The sequence below is a fragment of the Trichoderma atroviride genome, chromosome 4 (genome assembly GCF_020647795.1).
Source record: "Trichoderma atroviride chromosome 4, complete sequence".
NCBI lineage: Eukaryota > Fungi > Ascomycota > Sordariomycetes > Hypocreales > Hypocreaceae > Trichoderma > Trichoderma atroviride.
This window is the reverse complement of record NC_089403.1, coordinates 1914577-1928391: the sequence shown is the minus strand read 5'-3', so window position 1 is coordinate 1928391 and position 13815 is coordinate 1914577. Positions and strand designations below refer to the sequence as shown.

General features: G+C 48.9%; 6 protein-coding genes across 6 annotated transcripts; 4 read left to right on the top strand and 2 right to left on the bottom strand.

The window, feature by feature from the left end:
- Window positions 1-345: 345 nt before the first annotated feature.
- TrAtP1_007951 (60S ribosomal protein uL5) lies at window positions 346-1656 on the top strand. Its single transcript, XM_014092745.2, has 3 exons — window positions 346-566; window positions 633-715; window positions 775-1656. Exons 1-3 carry the CDS (start codon window positions 422-424, stop codon window positions 1066-1068), a joined length of 522 nt encoding a protein of 173 aa, XP_013948220.1. The 5' UTR covers window positions 346-421; the 3' UTR covers window positions 1069-1656.
- Window positions 1657-2318: 662 nt separating this feature from the next.
- On the top strand, window positions 2319-3929 carry TrAtP1_007950 (uncharacterized protein; the record flags this gene model as incomplete). The annotated part of the gene is made up of 6 exons (XM_014092744.2): window positions 2319-2387; window positions 2642-2799; window positions 2967-3023; window positions 3079-3199; window positions 3267-3745; window positions 3815-3929. 6 exons carry the CDS (start codon window positions 2319-2321, stop codon window positions 3927-3929), a joined length of 999 nt encoding a protein of 332 aa, XP_013948219.2.
- A 271-nt stretch (window positions 3930-4200) lies between these two features.
- Window positions 4201-4654, top strand: TrAtP1_007949 (uncharacterized protein; the record flags this gene model as incomplete). The annotated part of the gene is made up of 2 exons (XM_066113731.1): window positions 4201-4323; window positions 4391-4654. 2 exons carry the CDS (start codon window positions 4201-4203, stop codon window positions 4652-4654), a joined length of 387 nt encoding a protein of 128 aa, XP_065969819.1.
- Window positions 4655-7361: 2707 nt separating this feature from the next.
- On the top strand, window positions 7362-10130 carry TrAtP1_007948 (uncharacterized protein). The gene is made up of 4 exons (XM_014092743.2): window positions 7362-7782; window positions 7878-7975; window positions 8098-8787; window positions 8867-10130. Exons 1-4 carry the CDS (start codon window positions 7680-7682, stop codon window positions 8990-8992), a joined length of 1017 nt encoding a protein of 338 aa, XP_013948218.1. The 5' UTR covers window positions 7362-7679; the 3' UTR covers window positions 8993-10130.
- TrAtP1_007947 (uncharacterized protein) lies at window positions 9176-9851 on the bottom strand (the record flags this gene model as incomplete). The annotated part of the gene is made up of 2 exons (XM_014092742.2): window positions 9176-9655; window positions 9714-9851. The coding sequence occupies 2 exons, from the start codon at window positions 9849-9851 to the stop codon at window positions 9176-9178; spliced, it is 618 nt and encodes a 205-aa protein (XP_013948217.1).
- A 2015-nt stretch (window positions 10131-12145) lies between the features above and the next one.
- TrAtP1_007946 (uncharacterized protein) lies at window positions 12146-12578 on the bottom strand (the record flags this gene model as incomplete). Its single annotated transcript, XM_066113730.1, has 3 exons — window positions 12146-12177; window positions 12237-12460; window positions 12520-12578. 3 exons carry the CDS (start codon window positions 12576-12578, stop codon window positions 12146-12148), a joined length of 315 nt encoding a protein of 104 aa, XP_065969818.1.
- Window positions 12579-13815: the final 1237 nt, after the last annotated feature.

The following is a 13815-nucleotide window of genomic DNA, read 5'->3' as shown; positions in this document are numbered from 1 at the left end:
CGATGTGATAACAATGGTTTTGCTTCGATATGAATGCTGCTGCGTCAATCCCGAGGCTGGATATGACCCAGCTGCTTGGCTACGCTGGGTGGCGAAGAGGTGCTGCTATTGTAGGCTACTCAGGATGTACCCACTTTCTATGCGAGTATAATGCGTGAACCTGAGTAGCGCTTCTGTACTTTCTGCTAGTGCAGACAAATTGAAGCTTGAACCGCTCTGTTAAAATGGAGCTTCCTAGCGGCGATGCAAAGCACACGCACTAGCCCTCTTTGGGGAATTCAGCCCCGCTTTTCTGTGCTCTCGCTTGAGGGCAGACAAACCCTCGAAATTTTCCCGCCTTCACAAAATCGTTCGCCTTAGCCCAACCTCAACTTTTCGCCCATCTCCGACAGCAAGACATCGTCGATCAACAACCGCAGCAATGGCCACCGAAAAGTCCAGCAACCCCATGCGGGAGCTCAAGATTCAGAAGCTCGTTCTGAACATCTCCGTCGGTGAATCTGGTGACAGACTCACTCGTGCCGCCAAGGTGCTTGAGCAGCTGTCCGGTCAAACCCCCGTCTACAGTATGTCGCAAATAATCAATCATGATCAACCCGGCAAGCAGGAATATTAACCAATTTTCATTATAGGCAAGGCCCGTTACACCGTCCGAACCTTCGGTATCCGTCGTAACGAAAAGATTGCTGTCCACGTCACCGTCCGTGGCCCCAAGGTAAATCAACTACGAAAAAATTTGAAATTTTCAAAGCAGTTTGGCTGACTTATGAACAGGCTGAGGAGATTCTTGAGCGTGGCCTCAAGGTCAAGGAGTACGAGCTGCGCAAGCGCAACTTCTCCGAGACCGGCAACTTCGGCTTCGGTATCAGCGAGCACATCGATCTTGGTATCAAGTACGACCCCTCCATCGGTATCTACGGCATGGACTTCTACTGCTGCATGACCCGCCCTGGTGAGCGTGTCACCCGCCGCCGCCGCATGAAGAGCAAGATTGGTGCTTCTCACCGCATCAAGCGCGAGGAGACCGTCAAGTGGTTCAAGGGCCGCTTCGATGGCATTGTCCGATAAACGGATAAAAATCATCCAAACAAATCAACTTTTTTTTCTCAGTCTTTAAATGGAAATGGGCACGGCGAACATTTGGGGGTAAAAAGGGATCATATATGGTCATGTATTCTTCCGCTTGATTTTTACATCAGCTCGTACCAAAAAGACTTTTGAGTCGAGCAACGGCCTTAGAGACCGACCGGCGTACTGCCGGCTTCATGAATATTGCCCCTGCAATGTGATGGCACCATTTTTACATTGGCGAAGCTTGACTTGTCGCTTGCTTGTATGTATGATGACGTTGGTATTGAATATCCCGTCTTGACTTGTAGATGTCTTTTTTCCAGCGGTAGCGGCATGCGTGTTTACCAAGCTGATGAATATCATGAGAATCAACGGCGAAACATGTCTTCTCATCATTGTCACGTAGTCGTAGACTGACTGCTGAATGCAGTACAAACAGAGAGAGTTGTGCGGCTCAACCTGGGGCATGCCAAAATACGTCTTGGCGGCTTATGCCAGAAGCAACACAGCCATCTCTCAGAGAGTCCGTGGCGGATGCTTTACTCGTTCATCATTGAGGCTTACTATATCATTGAATTGGTTTCATATATGCTCCTTGGTTTCAAATGAAGATTTACTTTGATATCTCATGCTCCAGACAACATTTATATCATTATATACCTCCAGAATTTCTGGGCCACATTTTCCCTCATATGTATCAGTTGTCAGTACCTAGGTATTCAAACAGAAGAAAGCAGCGTCACACAAGACAGATGCAACAAACCCGTTGATATCGTATTTCGATCTAGTTTTCCAGAACAACACCCTGGTCAGCTTCTCCACGATGAGGCACAAGACTGCCTCTTCGATCAGGCATAGGTAGACAGATACCGGAGAGCAAGAAAAAATCCTCTCCATCCAGTTAGTCCCGAGTCCTTTCAACTACCCAGCATGCTAGTCTAGCACTGTAGGTCCAAAACCTGCCTGCAATCCTAATTAATAACGGGCCCCGTGGAAAATTGTTAAGGCGGCGTCGGCTTCGCACGCCAGCAAAACCGCGCACCCGGCCCTGATTGGCGCACCCGCCAGCCCGAGCCCCCACCTTGGTCCTCACAGACTCTGCTTCTCTCCATCTCCTCCCGAAAATCTCCATTTTGCTCTTCCAGCAAAAGGCAGCATCAACAATACCCTCCAATCCCCCCTCCGCCAATTGCACGCCGCTGCAATTGCTTTCCCTCTTCTGAGGCTCCCCAGATACCGCCCTCAAGATGTTCCGAAACGCCCTTCGCCAGTCCTCTCGCGCTGTTGGCGCCGTCGCCGCTGGCCGAGTCTCTGTGGTGAGTGTCTTTCCCGCACGCCCGGAAACCACCGTTTTCTGGGGGGGGCAAGAGAAAATTTTGGAGGCCCCGAGCATCGACCTGCACACCTGCGAATACCGGGCTCGCAAGCTCAATTGGACATGCAATCGACTTGCCAGCATCGTAGAGCAAGCTTTTCTGAGCTTTTTTGAGCCTGCCGGGGTTCTCCATGGGGTCTTTTTCCATTGGTCGAATTCGGCTAACATGTTTTTTTTTTCTCTTGCCCAATGTAGACTCGAAATGCCGCACCGGTTGCCATCAACGCCGTCCGAACCTACGCTTCCGACGCCAAGGCCTCTCCCACTGAGGTCTCTTCCATCCTCGAGCAGCGAATCCGCGGTGTCCAGGAGGAGGCTGGTCTCGCTGAGACCGGTCGTGTCCTGTCTGTTGGGTATGTGGAGGCCACCTGTTAAGCTACTCTTTGGGACCTCGAAGCAGCAACTCGGAACACAATACTACAACACTTTTGAGATGCATGCGACGGGAGAAACACAAAGATAGAAAGAGAGCCTGTGGGATCAAATGCTTCTTCTTTATTTTACTAACTGGAGCGCATAGTGATGGTATCGCTCGTGTCCACGGTATGGCCAATGTCCAGGCCGAGGAGCTTGTCGAGTATGTAGAGATGTCTCTTCCCCATTTTGGACAACTTGCATCTAACGCAGCCTAGGTTCGCTTCCGGTGTCAAGGGCATGTGCATGAACCTCGAGGCCGGCCAGGTCGGTGTCGTGCTGTTCGGTTCCGATCGTCTGGTCAAGGAGGGCGAGACTGTTAAGCGAACTGGTGAAATCGTGAGTTATATAAAGCTTCACTCTCAGTTACTGCCTATATCGCCGAGATAACTAACTCCCTGCAAAGGTCGACGTTCCCGTCGGCCCTGAGCTGCTCGGCCGTGTCGTCGATGCTCTGGGTAACCCCATTGACGGCAAGGGTCCTCTTAACTCCAAGGAGAAGCGCCGTGCTCAGCTCAAGGCTCCCGGTATCCTGCCTCGCAAGTCTGTCAACCAGCCCGTGCAGACTGGTCTCAAGTCCGTCGACGCCATGGTTCCCATCGGCCGTGGTCAGCGTGAGTTGATCATTGGTGACCGTCAGACTGGTAAGACTGCCGTCGCTCTCGACACCATTCTTAACCAGAAGCGATGGAACTCCTCCGACGACGAGACCAAGAAGCTTTACTGCATCTACGTCGCCGTCGGCCAGAAGCGATCCACCGTCGCTCAGTTCGTCAAGACCCTCGAGGAGAACGACGCCATGAAGTACTCCATCGTTGTCGCCGCCACTGCCTCTGAGGCCGCTCCCCTGCAATACATTGCTCCTTTCACCGGTGCTTCCATCGGGTAAGTCTTCGTCCTTGACCTTTACCTTGGTAATGTTTTGAGATGCTAATAAAAAATTCTGGAAAATAGCGAGTGGTTCAGGGACAATGGAAAGCACTCTCTGGTCATCTACGACGATCTCTCCAAGCAGGCCGTTGCTTACCGTCAGATGTCCCTGCTGCTCCGTCGTCCCCCCCGGACGTGAGGCTTACCCCGGTGACGTCTTCTACCTGCACTCCCGTCTGCTGGAGCGTGCCGCCAAGCTCAACGACAAGCACGGTGGCGGTTCCATGACTGCCCTGCCCGTCATTGAGACCCAGGGTGGTGACGTGTCTGCCTACATTCCCACCAACGTCATTTCCATTACCGACGGCCAGATCTTCTTGGAGTCTGAGCTGTTCTACAAGGGTATCCGACCTGCCATCAACGTCGGTCTTTCCGTCTCTCGTGTCGGTTCCGCTGCCCAGCTCAAGGCCATGAAGCAAGTCGCTGGTTCCCTGAAGCTTTTCTTGGCCCAGTACCGTGAGGTTGCTGCTTTCGCCCAGTTCGGTTCCGATCTTGATGCTGCTACCAAGCAGACCCTGTCCCGTGGTGAGCGTGTAAGTTGTTTCCCCATATATGCTCACTGAAATTTCGTAGAAGATAGCTGACCCGCTGTGTTTACAGTTGACCGAGCTCCTGAAGCAGAAGCAGTACTCCCCCATGGCCGTTAACGAGATGGTTCCCCTCATCTACGCTGGTATCAACGGTCACCTCGACTCTATCCCCGTCGACCAGATCCTCAAGTGGGAGTCTGACTTCCTGGCCCACCTCAAGACCAACGAGTCTGACCTGCTCGCCACCATTGATAAGGAGGGTGCCCTGAGCAAGGAACTTGAGAACAGACTCAAGGACAGCATCACCTCCTTCGTCAAGAGCTTCCTCAGCTAAACAAATAATAAGTGAAGCGCATCAAGCGAAATAGAAAGGGTCATTGTTGGGGGGTGCTACTGTCTATACCAATATATTGTTGGTCGTTCTCTAGAACGGAGGAAGGAGGGGCTAAAAAGTTAATGGCTGCGCCAAATGAGAGAGCCATGGCTTATAAAGGGAGACGCGCCAGTCATACTACTACTTGTAAAATATAAGCACATTACTCAATGAATGTCCTTGATTCCTTTTGTTCTGTTAATTTTAGAAGAAACCATAATGATTTAAGGTGACTGTGTGGTAGTAGAAGATGGACGCACGTTTATATCTGCATGCATTATTACATTTTAGCCCGACATGCGGTTACTGGTGTAGTATCAATGATATGGCCTACTTTATGAAAAGACAAGCAGAAAGCGAAGTATATTAATAGATTCATAATCATGTCGCAATATTGTCGAGGTCATCCGCTGTCAACATATTGTCGATAGAAATAAATGCTAGTAAGATTATAATATTTGATCTATTATTTCCTACCCTTTCCAAATCAATAATCATGTAGCAATAGTGTTAACGTCATCCGCTGTTACTAGCCAGCGTCCTTTTCTCTGCCTGTTGGAGGCTACCGCCATACATGGGAGCAGATCCAAAGAGAAACCAGACTCCTAATGTGAAAATCTTCCTTTTGGAAAAAGTCATCGCCACCTGCTACCAGTCCAGTGTATCTGGACTAAACCGCCATCTTGGTCTGGAGGTGAAAATACGCATACACGATCATCGTCTTCCTGGCAGTAGAATCTATAGTTTCTATTACTAGGTAAGGAAAGAATGAGCTTTTACTGTAAATGACATAAGCATTATTGTATATTATTACTGCCTTGGTACTAATCTGGTGGCTTGATAGTATTGTAATTACACCAGAGTAATAAAACTGTCCTAATATCATGTTGCAGAACGGTAGTGTCCTTGCTTATCAAAGAGAAACCCAGCCTTAAAGGGACCATGAAGATTGCTTTAAAGCCTGCCTAGACAAGTGTGTCGACACGAGAATTCTGGGTGCGAGAGTCTACTCCTAGTGGGGAGGCGGTACAGATCTTAAAGCCAAAACTCAAAAAAATCGATGAAGTGTCAGAACATGAGGGCAAGCTCCATGTGCTTTCAGCACCACTGTTGATTACAAGCTTCGTTATGACGGAATTCAGAGGAATTACGAACTTAAAGAACAATAAGAATGGAAATCCGCTTGGAAAACCTGCATCAGATGGACTATTTGGGATTGGCAATTAATAATTACAAGCCAAATTTAGCATACATCCCGACAGATGTGCCGTATCAATGGAATAAACAAGCCAACCGACAACCCATCCCAACAGCGCTTCAAGCCAAGAAACGCGATAGGGCTAAGGCAGTGGAGTTAGCAAAATTGTACGACCTGCGAGCAGCGGCACAGAAGAGAACCAAACGGCAGCAAGGCAAGAAGACCAACCAACCATCACCTTCGACTAGAAGCAATTCCATCCCATAAAACATTACAGCACCAGCATTAAACATTAAAGAAGATGATCCCAATGTGAAAATATACCCCATCGCCAATAAATAATCCATATCTCAAATATTACCATCCATAGTACCCATGAAAAACATTAAAATATACTACCAGAAGTACCAGCACCTTGTAGACCGGAATAGACTTGTAAAATCCCACAAGTATATTATAGGGAGCCATTATCCAGCTCCCCAGTTCTGTTATCCAACACCCCAAAAATAAAGAGAGAAGTTATCTAGCACCCCGATTATGTTATTGAGCACTCCAGCTGTAGCTTAGGCTGTTGCTACTGCTACTGCTACTGCTGCTACTGCTGCTACTGCTGCTACTACTGCTACTACTGCTACTACTGCTACTACTGCTACTACTGCTACTACTGCTACTACTGCTACTACTGCTACTACTGCTACTACTGCTACTACTGCTACTACTGCTACTACTGCTACTACTGCTGCTATTTCAATAAGTATTTGGCAGCTGTATATATAATATATATACAAGCTGCCCTATTATGCTACAGTTGGGGTGTTGGATAATGAAATTAGGGTGCTGGATAACTTCTCCCTAATTATAGCCTGCCTACGTTCTCTTAGCTTCGAATACATGGACGCGCTATATATTACTATAGATCTAAGTGTATGTTCATCTATGTAAATCAGGCATACCAGAAAGATCATAATGTAAAGCAGGCAGCTGAAACTAATGGCAGAGCAAAAGGTCCAGACCACAAAGGAAAAAGAAGAGCTGGAAGACCTGAAAAAAAAATAACTGAAAAAAATCACTTGAATGGATTTGACTGATAATGAGAGAGAAAACGCTGAAATAAGACCACATGATCTCCAGTAAACTATGACTTATTGACTGGGCTGAAGAACACGTCTAATATCCAGGTATACTAGAAATATGCTATAAGTTCAACAGACTGAAGCAGTTGCAACGCTCCGTCCTCTAACAAGCGACGCCCACAACCAAGTCTATATTTATGTAACTTGATCATACTATTTTACAATGTAAGTATCATTATACTTTTTGTGTGCATTTCCATCTTGCGGTTCTAAAGCAGACAACTTTGGGGCAGCGGCATTGGGATCATCTATAGAGATCATGTGACTTGGCTATGGCATCGCATACAGAGCTCCAGGCTAGCAACGACATGTAGCGCGATACATTTATGTGCTCGCTGTGTACAGTATACGATACAGCGTTATTGTAGGTTACATTACCTGTCTGCTTATTGGTTGTTACAACTTCACGAGCTTTTATTCACCTACTCTCTCTGGCTGGCGGCTTAGTCATTTTTTAAAACAAATACACGCGCTACTGTTGATGTCACATTGATTCATATCGCAGCCCAGGTACGAAACTTCCACTTGCGTACCCTGCAACAAACCCATCTTTCTCGGTGAAATGACGTCAACTGTAGAGAGCAAATAAAAGGGCTGATTTACGACTTGGATCTTACAAATCTCAGATTAGGCCTTTATTCTGAGCCAGCTAGCAATGTCTACCGGTACAGAAGCTCCCAATATGTCAGCCTCAACGAGAAATGTCTTAGGCAAGGTGAGGCGGATGGTTCCGCCTTTGCTCGATACGTTTCATAAAGGTGCGTAATTCTGGTGATTACAGGCAGCACCTCAAGAGAAAATTGATCTCATAGAAGATATGACAAGAAACAGTCGAGAAGCTAACAAGAGCTAGGCCAGCTGGGTCGAGTTGCTGTGATTGGAGGCAGCGAAGACTACACCGGGGCGCCGTACTTTTCGGCCATGGCGAGTGCACGATTGGGATGTGACATGGTGAGATCCAATGATGCCTTGTCTTTTGACACTCAGAATCGCGACATGGCAAAAGAGCGGGAAAACATCCCAGGAATCCCAATCCAAAGGAAACACATGGCTGACTTGAAGTCTCGTGATAGTCACACGTTATATGCACCCCGGCCGCTGCGGCAGTCGTCAAGACATACTCCCCCAATCTCATGGTGCACCCACTCATGCGCCAGTCGTCAGGCAAGGATGAGACAGACCCCGATCCCGACCAAGTAGCGCAGAGGATCAACGAGATGCTGGGCCGTCTGCATGTCTTAGTCGTGGGTCCCGGACTGGGCCGTGATCCCCTCATGCAGGCAACAGTGGCCCGGGTCATCAAAGCCGCCAGAGAGGCCAACATGCCGGTGGTTATGGACGCCGATGCCCTGCAGCTTGTGCAAAAAGACCCAGCCGTGATTAGGGGCTACAAGTATGCGGTTCTGACACCCAACGTCGTCGAGTTCAAGCGACTATGCGACGCGCTCAAGATCGACGTCGGCGACCAGACGAGCGAGACGGGCAAAGTTGAAAAGCTGGCCCAAGAACTGGGCGGCGTGACCATTATCCAAAAGGGCGCCAAGGACCTTATTTCCAACGGCCATGTGACTCTTGTGAGCGATCTCGAAGGAGGGAAGAAGCGAAGCGCCGGACAGGGCGATACTTTGACCGGAGCTATTGCCACGTTTCTGGGATGGCGCAAGGCGTACCATGACGGCTTATGGAAGGATCATGAGAAGCCAGCTCTGGAAGAGGATGAGACGATGGGCTTGGCGGCATTCGCGGGGAGCGCCATAACAAGAGTAAGTCTTCTGAAACATGGGGGGAAATGTAGCTCCCCCCCATTCCCAATAACTAATTGCACACTAACATGAGAATCAGGAATGTTCACGGTTGGCCTTTGCCAAAAAGGGACGGAGCCTGCAGGCAAGTGATTTGACAGATGAAGTGCATTCCGCCTTCCTGGGATTCTTTGGCGAGGTTGATGGCGATACTGCAAGGCTATGATGATGGCAACAATGATTATGTGAGATGATGTAGATTTAGATCGGATCTGGAGGCTGTGTTCCCATTTCTCCTATTCTACCGACTTATAAAGTTTGCCTTCCCTTGGAGCATCTAGCGATCCCTGATATCAAAGAACAATGATGTCCTTGTTATCCATCATGAAACGTCTCTCGATTATTCTTCCTACTCGGTGATGTCTTCCACTTCGAGGAGGTCATCGAGCTCATCCATTAATTCATCGGGGCATTTCCGTCGTTCCTCTGGCTTTTTTTGAAGCAAGCTTCTTACATCTCGCTGTACGGTCGCAAATTGTTCCGAAAACCTGTCCATATCATCGATAGCCCGTTCATGGTCCAATCTCATTTGCGTATGGACTGCTTGTTCCTCCATCCAGGTTGCCTGTACCTCCATATAGGCTGCCTGTATCTTCTCCATTTCATTTATCAGAATTTGGATGTACTCTTGGGATTTGATGTTCTTGGCGTTGACTGCCTCATCCACTTTGTTTCCTACAATGGCCAATCTGTTTCCCGTGATGGCCAATCTGCCTTCCGCGATGGCCAATTTGTTTCCCATGATGTCCAAATCACTTCTCTCGATGCTCAACTCGCTTCTCATGGCGTCCAACTCGCTTCGGATTCGATACATTATTTGGTGCTGTTCCTTTTTCTTTAGTCAGTAATGAGGTCGTCGGTTGAGTTAGCATGGGGGTCTTCCTCACGCTTAGTGCCGATTCAAGCAAGGCCAAGATCCGGTCGACGTCCGAGAGTGACGTCTTCGGAATGTGGCCATCTTCAATGTCTTCTTTGTCAACAGCATCGCCCTCCAAGGAACGTTTGCCATTCTCTAGTTCTGCCATCTTGAAGTGCGGGTGGAGGATGGCGGGCGAGAACTTCTCGTCAGAGCGAAATGGAGAAGAAATTGAAGAAACTGAAGAAATTGAAGATATTGAAGAGAGAAGAAAAAAGAGAACTAGAACGAGGGGAAGATGTGAATTAACATATTGCCTAGAGCGGTGTAGTTATTTCAGCGGCAGAATAATATTGCAGCTTCCTGAACATTTATATTTGTAGATATTTACCACCTGGCTGGCAGCTGTCGAATTTTATTGGACATCTCCACGGTGGTCAGTTTTGACTGGAATATCAGAAGTCTAGAAAAGAACAAGCTCGTTCATTCCTGAAGCAAAGTAGTAGCAGGTACAGTAGGCCGCCACCACGCAATAATGATCCTTGGGGTGTACACCACTGTACTGGCGACCAAGAGCATATTATTGTCGGAAATAAAGCTGCTCCTTGCTGCGAAATCAATGGGAGAAAAGTAATTTCTTGAAGTCATTCGTTTGCTTAAGATGATGCGAGACCTAGATTTGGCTCTCTTGTCATAGCCAAGTCTTTGGACTATGGAATCTCCAGCTGTTTTTGGAGCTAAACAGGAGCGTAGATCAGGTATATAGAAGACGAAACTATCTTGATCAAAAGATTCATTCATTGTAGTAAGCGGAAGATGGTAGATAAGAATATCGTCGGCTGGTATCTGGTAGTAATCTGCTCCATAGATACTTTTGATCTACTACATCTACTATGCAAATGTAACACCTAGGGGCAAAGGGCTTTGCGGCCCATCTATTATCCAGCCCAGTAAGGGCCATGTTAAGGCAAGCATCGCAGTTGATGGGTCTAAAATAGTAGCTTGAAGATGCAATGGCAAAGTACTTCACGTGATAGCGCTCAGTAATGGCCTCACTTCAGCTGGGAAAAGATAACTTGGACTGCCAGCGGGACAAGGAGCTATAGGGCATGCTATAGTCTCAGTCTGAAGGGCACTGCATTCTTTGCGATATTGATAGCGACACATCTCTACTTTCGACGCCTGGCTTGGAAGAATGGCCATGACTTATGAATCATCGCTCGATATACCCAAGTCTTGGTCTATGCCAAAAACTCTTCTGAAAAAAGAAAGATGAATAAGACGCCAGTTTCACTTGTAGCTGCAACTAGCCCAAGAAAAATCAGTTTTTCCCACGCTGCTCCATCAGCCTTCTCCATCTTTCTCGTTCGATGAATAGCTAGCTTGATCAGCCACGAATATGCACATAATTGAGCGTCCAACCTGCATATTGCTACCCGTGGCGACCCAACGCCGTTGGTATAGTGTATGGGTAGTATGGAGACGGCTCGGCGGCGACGTTCCCGGCAAGCCATGGACGCCCAACCCGTTTCCACTCGGACTTCTTACCACGTTCGTGTATATGAAACGGTAAAATCAAGATTTGGCCATATGAGCTGTGTTTCATTAAATGAATCCTTTGCAATCTCTGGGTATCAAATGAAATTTCTTCCCATGGTTGAAGCCACCTGCAGGGAGAATGTTCTTGTTGGCTGTAATAAACACCCAATCGCTGTTTATTGGTCATTTGCTCCTCAGCTGCCCACCTCGGACTGAATAGTACTATACAGTACCTGGGATCTGATAAATGAGCAGTGCCTGCCAGATACTAGGAGCTCAGCCGACTTGGCCTTGCACAAGGCCTTATACAAGTAAGGGAGCTCAGGTGGGCTGCAGCGCAAGCCACAGAGCCAGGGCCAGGCGGGCTGAACCTGACCAAATGCACATCCACTTCGGAATATGGGGCCTGCCTGCAAAGAGGCATTTTTCTCACAACGCGAGCCTATCATGCTCCGGGCTACCGGGCTCTAGTTCCTGAGGCTAGAGGCAAAAGCGAGCAGGCGCACCGGATCCTATATCCCGGTCGTCCTGAGGATCCCTGACTGTCTTCCAACGCACTCTGTGGTCGGTACAGGAAGGGACCGGTGTGCTCTCAGAACGTAGATACTGCGTACGAGAACAAATGCCTGTGCTGCCACACTCAATGAGCGCAGTAATATGAAGCCCAGCTGCCAAATAGAGCGGAGTCGAGAGTAGCAGAGAGCTCGCTGATTCTCTACCTCGGAAATTAGCTTCAGAGAGCTCTGAATCAAATGCAGGAGAGGAGCTCAGATAATCGCGGCGTAGCACCAGCCAAAGACTACCCTCGCCATCCGAGTCGCTGGCGATTGGACAAATTGGTAACACCATGCGTAATACTTCGAACCGCTGTGCTTCCGACACCCATCCTACGCCAATTGCCTCTACATAGGTAGCCATGGGCGGCTACGAAGGCTGTGAGCGACCTTGATGCCTTACTGAGAGAGCCATGGTCAGTGGGATACAAGAAACAAGGGATGGCGGCTTGAAAACGTACCTATAGCACAAATCACAAATGTACGTATGCCAATCACAGATGAGATGCCTAGTAACAGGCCATGACCTTGGACCGCGGTGGCTGAAAAGACATCATACATATGCCAGCTGGTTACATGCCTGTCAATGCTAGTCGTACGGACAGGCCAAGATGCATGCAACGTGCATCTCGGTCTGGGAAGATGGGGCGGCTCAACACGATCATTGGACGCCAGATGCCGTAAACTGCCAGTGTCAGCTCGTGCGGTCAACGCGGAAGTGCTAGCGGCCGCGCCACGAGTTACCTGGTTGGGCAATGGCACAACAGCGCAAGGGCACAATGACAAGTCGCACGCAGCAACATCTTTGCTTTTTCTTCGCTCTTTGCTTTTGGCTGCCCCTCACGCGCCCCTGCGGTCTTTTGGATAGGGCACGAGGGCACAAGTAGATAATGGCTGTGTGCCACACACCGTAGGACAATCTCTGTCGGTGTCTCAGCGGAGACTTGCCTCATAGGTTCTGTGCCGTGGCCAAGGCGGCTCCAGCTTTGCTCTCGTCAGACTTCGAGCCATGGGTAGGCCGTGCTGTACACCAATTGGAATCTCTCTGCCAGAAATTGTACACTTAGGTCCCTGGCAAAAAAAAACACAAAAGTGAGCTGTCGTATAGCGAACGTTGTGTATGGTGGGTACGAAATGAGGGCGACCGTGCAACTCTATCTCGAAGGGGGCGAAACAGGGAGTGAATAGACCTAGGAAACATGTAGCACGTACAAGTACAAACTCCTCTGTGAAGCACTGGTTAACGACTACAACGCTGTCTCCCATGGCCGTGGTTTACGCAATAGCAAGATTGACTGCGGCCGTTGTCCGAGGTGGCTGCTCCTCCAGTCCGGTGACATATGCTTCGGGGATATTAACTCATGCAGCTGGCCCCGTCTGCTTTCCCGGATCCAAGAATCGGGAACCGCATAGAGGTGTGGTCCTGTCAGATATGAGATACACAGGTAGTAGCCATAGCGGTACTTCTTGCTGCCTGGGAGGCCACACGTCAAGACTGTCCTGCCCGCTTGATCAAGGACTGACTCTGAAGTACCAAAGCCAGAGCGCAGGTGATTGAAGGGGCAGCTCCATCACATATAAGTGAGAATGTGAGATGTGAGCAGAGAGATCGCCAGACTGGCATGCTGGCAGTAGCTTGCATGAAGGGAAGTGGGGCCGCTGCCCTTGGCCTGTCTGGGTTTATAATTCGTCTGAGTCTCCCTTGATTTGCCCTTGGTAGCACTCGTACGGTCAAAACAAACTATCGATCTAATCGGGGCCAGTGGAGATTGAATTGCAGATCCGAAATGCCCACAGAAATGTTTCTTCGCGTTCTTGGGAGACGAAACATGGACAACTTGTCAACTTGAGTAAGGCGAAGCAGTCACCACTTGGTGGCGGAGGTGGCTGTCGCAGTACCCGAGTTCAGCCCCTCTCTCTTTTCTTTTTGTCCCCTTGGTGAAGCAATAGTACCAGGCCGGTGGTGGCAAGCTGATGCGGGAGAGGATACTGGATGTACACTGCAAGGCACAGGGATTCTGGTGCTCTCGAGGGTATCTG